Source organism: Telopea speciosissima, chromosome 9, assembly GCF_018873765.1.
Source record: "Telopea speciosissima isolate NSW1024214 ecotype Mountain lineage chromosome 9, Tspe_v1, whole genome shotgun sequence".
Classification (NCBI taxonomy): Eukaryota; Viridiplantae; Streptophyta; class Magnoliopsida; order Proteales; family Proteaceae; genus Telopea; species Telopea speciosissima.
This window is the reverse complement of record NC_057924.1, coordinates 4,676,948-4,681,964: the sequence shown is the minus strand read 5'-3', so window position 1 is coordinate 4,681,964 and position 5,017 is coordinate 4,676,948. Positions and strand designations below refer to the sequence as shown.

At 38.3% G+C, this 5,017-nt stretch overlaps 1 protein-coding gene across 1 annotated transcript; it reads left to right on the top strand.

Annotated features, from left to right (window-relative positions):
- Positions 1 to 1,222: 1,222 nt before the first annotated feature.
- On the top strand, positions 1,223 to 4,799 carry LOC122640268 (pentatricopeptide repeat-containing protein At1g62930, chloroplastic-like). Its single transcript, XM_043833417.1, has 3 exons — positions 1,223 to 1,928; positions 2,046 to 2,241; positions 4,619 to 4,799. The coding sequence occupies exons 1-3, from the start codon at positions 1,223 to 1,225 to the stop codon at positions 4,797 to 4,799; spliced, it is 1,083 nt and encodes a 360-aa protein (XP_043689352.1).
- Positions 4,800 to 5,017: the final 218 nt, after the last annotated feature.

Here is a 5,017-nt window from a genome sequence, read left to right as displayed (position 1 = left end):
CAGATTGTTCCTTCTCTTTCCTCTTCCTTCCTCTTCCTTCCTCTTCACGATGTGGATGCCTGCTTGATGATAGTATTTTAAACCGTGTTTTGCCATCATTTTGTTTCTTCTGCTGGTAAAATCTATTAGAACACAAAACCCACCGTCAGGTTCCCTTTTCAGGAGTCTTGATGATGCATTGTTTTTCTTTGACGGCTTGGTCGGTAAGCAACCTTTCCCATCGATTCAGGATTTCAATAATCTGTTAGGTGCCATTTCTAAGATGAAAGAGTATCCCACAGTTCATTCCTGTTTAAACAGATGGATTCCTTTGGAATTCAATCCGATTTGTGTACTCTGAATATCTTAATCAATTGCCTATGTCTGTCTGGGTCTGGTGGATTTTGGATTTTGGTTTCTCAGTATTGGGGAGCATCCTGAAACGTGGTTATGAACCAAATGTCGTTACATTAAGCACTTCGATTAAGGGGCTCTGTTTAAAGAATGAAATCGGCCAAGCACTGGAGTTTTTCTACAAAATAGTTGAGTTGGGTATCCATGTAATGAGGTCATTTATGGAACAATAATTAATGGGCTTTGCAAGAGGATAGAGCAGAATGGCAGGTGTAATCCAGGTTTAATCTTGTCTAACACGATCATTGACGTTCTCTGCAAAGTGGGGCTGGTAAACGAGGCCATGAACCCCATCATAGAAATGCAGGGCAGAGGCATCTCACCTGATGTTGTTACTTACAGCTCTGTGATTCATGTTCTGTGTAATCTTGGGCAGTGGAAAGAAGCTGCATCCCTTTCAGATGAAATGATGAATCATGGAATTAGACCAAATACGGTAACTTTTAACATAATGATAAATGGTTTTTGCAGAGGGGGGAGGTTGGAGGAAGCACGTATCATGTTCAATATAATGCTTCGAGAAGGTGCGGTGCCAGATGGTTTTACTTACAATTCCTTGTTTCATGGTCTATACAATTAAGGCCAGTGGAAGGAAGCCAACCAGCTGTGCCATGAGATGTTGGAAGAGGGAATTTCACAAAATATTTTTACCTTCAATACAGTGGTTTCTGATCTTTGTAAAGAAGGGAAGGCCAAAGAAGCTCGTGAACTCTTTTACTTAATTATTCAGAATGGTGTGGAGCCCAATTAATCTCATGCACTGCATTGATAGATGGATATTGTTTACTGGGTCAAATGGATGAGGCAATGAAATTTTTTTACTTCCACGATGAGTTGGGGATATGAGCCCAACACCATTAGCTATAGTTCACTAATTAACGGCTATTGCAAGTGCAAGAGGATGAATGAAGCCTTCCAGCTTTTTAAAGAAATGCCCCACAAAGGAATAATCGTTGACACTATTACATATACTTCTCTTATTCAAGGATTTTTCCTTGCGGGTCAAGTTGGGTATGCGCTGAAGGTTTTCAAAGAAATTAAAGTTCACGGGCACAACCCAAATCAACACACCTATTCTATATTGATGAGCGGGCTATGCAAAAGCAGGCGTGTTGATGATGCGCTGAAACTGTTTCATGGAATAGATTCTAAAAACCTTGATATTCTTACTTACAGCGTCCTCCTTGACAGAATGTGGGAGTCATGCATGCCGAAAGAGGCCGAAGAATTTTTCAACTCCATCACTTCCAAAGGTTTGGAGCCTGATATTATGACATATGGCACAATGATCAAGGGACTCTGCAAAGAGGGCTTGTTGAGCAAAGCTTGGGATTTGTTCATGAAATTGAAAGAAAAAGGATGTCCTCCAAATAATGTGACTTATAATATCTTGGTTCAAGGATTTCTTCAAAAGAAAGAGACCAATAAGGCATTTGAGCTTCTGAATGAAATGTCTCAGAGAAGTTTCTTACCTGATGCAAAGACTGCATCGTTGATAGTGGATTTGCTTGCATATGGGGGGTCTGAATCGGAATGTTTCAAAAGACTCCTCAAATTTGTGCCCAAAAAAAAACTGATTAGGTGTTATTCCAGTGCCCATTTGGTCCGGTATTATGGCTCATTGAAGCAGTAATATGCTTTGAGTATATCAGGTGTATTAGGAGATGACCAAAATGCAACATGCGCAAAGAAGTTCATCACTGTTGTAAGATTGGATGTTAATGATCTCTTCCAATATGATGCATTCTCCTTTGGATCAAGCAATGGTATCTGTTTTGGCAAACCTGGAGTCTTTTTCTGTTCAAGTATCTTTGCTGCATCCATTGAATTCATGCTAGGGCCAGTAAAGTAAGTTTCCTTCTGCATTTTATGGACTTTCTTTTCAAAATTCCTCATCCCTAAGGTCTATTAGCTATTCATATTTGTGAATCTATCTACTTCTAATTGGGTAATTGACTACACCTTATATATGGCTTATCATGGGTAGGTTTCAATTTTTGGGCTTCCTCTCGTTGAAGGACTGAACCAAACTGCAATAAAGTTTGGGCTGTTTAACGTTAAGTCATTAGGAAGTCTGTTTAATTTGTTTATGTATTTTGATCCATTGAGGTTTTTAAGTGGGTTACTTTTGATTTGTACCCTTCACTGCTAGAAATGGTGATCTGAGGTTATTAATGGCGTAATTTCGATTTGTACCATTCATTGATATGAATAGTACTTGTTGACATGGAAATTTATGTTTGGTAGGGTCACTCATATAGCAGCTAGAGAGATAATTTGAAAATAAGTTCAGGAAGATTAAATTGAGTACTTGGCCTTAATTAAGTGTGACTATTTAAAATTGAGAATGTAATGCTTATATAGCAGCTAGGTAATAAGTGTAGAAAATGGTTTGCATGGAATTCTTGGTTTAGATTTACTCCCTTTAAGTCGAAAGGAATTATTTTTTCATTTACATGACTAAATTATCAGCTAAACGTGAAGATTTGTAGTGGCAAGTTACTATAGGACCACATGGTCGCTGTGGAGACAGCCACCATGTGCATGGGAGAGGTGGAGGTGGCAAGACTTAACCAGCCACATGTTTAGACGAGTAGAAGGTGAATCATATAAGGAGGATGTGGCAATAGGAGGCCAGCCATATGGCATGGCAAGGTGGTGGTGGTGGCAATGGAGAGCCAGCTACATGGCTAGCTAGGTAGAGGTGGCAAATGGAGTAACAGCCACATCGTTTTGAGGAAGGAGGAGGTGGCCTATGAGGCTGTGCATGGGCAAGGAAGTGGTGGCTGTTCAAAGCCAGCCACATGGCTGAGGTAGGAAGCCACATAGCTTAAGGATTATGAGGTGTCATAAGGTGCTGAAATCAACTCGTAAATAAGGTTTGGCTAAGGATTATCATGAGATAATGGGATTAGTGAGAGAGTTGATATTTAGATTATCACATGGGTTTAATAGGGGTACTTAATATAGAAGAAGATTAGATTAGCTTTAACTAGTTTTTAATATATATATATATATATATATATATATATATATAGATTTGGAGATTAGAGGAATAAATTAACAATTCTCAGCAAGCAAAACAAATTGGTTTTGGAATTTGAGAAGAAAAGAAGAGGAAAAGGAAGAAGAAAAAGAAGAAAGAGATGAAGGATTATGCTGTGGGTGTGTAAAATTGATGGGAGCTTCTGTAGGAAATGGAAAAATCAGTAGGATTTATGAAATTCTGGACCCAAACAAGTTCGGTTGAGCAAGCTCTGGAATTAGAGAACAAGAAGTTTGGGATGGAAGCTGCTGTTAGTCTAAGGAATTAATGGAAGATTTATGAATCTGGGTTGCTGAATTGAAAGTGATTGAAGCATGGTCCAAACATTTGAAGGGACATTTGAGAGAGAGCAAGGATTGCACAGGAAGTTTTATTGAAGAATTTGAGATGATTTTTCATATTTTTGAGTCAAGAATAGATTAGAATAATGTTGTGTTGCTCAATTGAGAAGGGAATGATATGGATGTTCATGGAATTAGAAGTTGTATTGATAGAAGACTAAGGCCTGATTTGGTATGATTTCTATTTCAATTTCATGGGTCATTTCTATTTTGGAAATTTGTTTGGTTTGATTTTTGCACATTATTTCAGTGAAATAGAAATAAGATGGAATAGAAATTCTGAAACAGGTGAAGACCCCTTTCAATTTCAAAATTGAAATTACTTTCATTCCAATTTTGCGCTGCTCTTTAATGAGCACGTGGTAAACAACGATTTTTTATGGGTAAGGTAGTAATTTCACAAAACTTTAATAAAAACGGATCTCTTTTGGGTAAGGAGTGACTCGTTACAGATATAGAGACCATCTCAAAGACCATTCCTCAGCATCTCTCTTGCCATCGCAAAGACCATTCCTCAATCCTCACCATTTCTCTCTCACTCTCTCTGGTTTCTAACTTTCTGCGACAAGGCATGAACTCTGTGTCTCTTTTCGGTCAGGGATGTGGTAATTTTTCTGATTTGGGAAACACCCATCACCAGATTTCTGAAACTAACAGTAATTTCAAAGTCCCTTTTGAAGAAATTTTAATACCCAAGGGGCAATTGAGGCTCTTGGGTATTGGAGGGGTGTTTAGAAACTACTAGTCTACTATGGAAATTACTGTTATGTTGTTCGAGTCCCATTTGTTTTATAACTTGAAAGTCTATTTAAGAAACTACAATGGTTTATGTTGTTAGGTTTCAGAAGTTTTCTGTTCAGAACTTGAAATCCTATTTAATTATCCAGTTTGATTGGCGTAAATTGGAGAATGTTGTTAGGAGAAACAAGAGTAGTAGGTGGGGTGGTGGGAGTGGTGGTAGAAGTGGAGGAATGGAGAAATTTGAAGGGCTGGAAACAGAATCTGAAATGTGTTCTTAAAGGCTACATAAATTGAAGCTGGAATTTGAGACTCTTGGAACTGGAGCTGCTGATGGACTTTTGAGGAGGTGGTACTTCAATTAAGCTTGAATTTGGAAGATGCTTATTGCTGCAATATACATTTGGCAAAGGAAGATGGCAAGGTTTGGGAAGAGTAGCAGGGATTTCAAGTCTTGGGTGGTGCTGAAATCATTGGATGATACACATATATATATCAA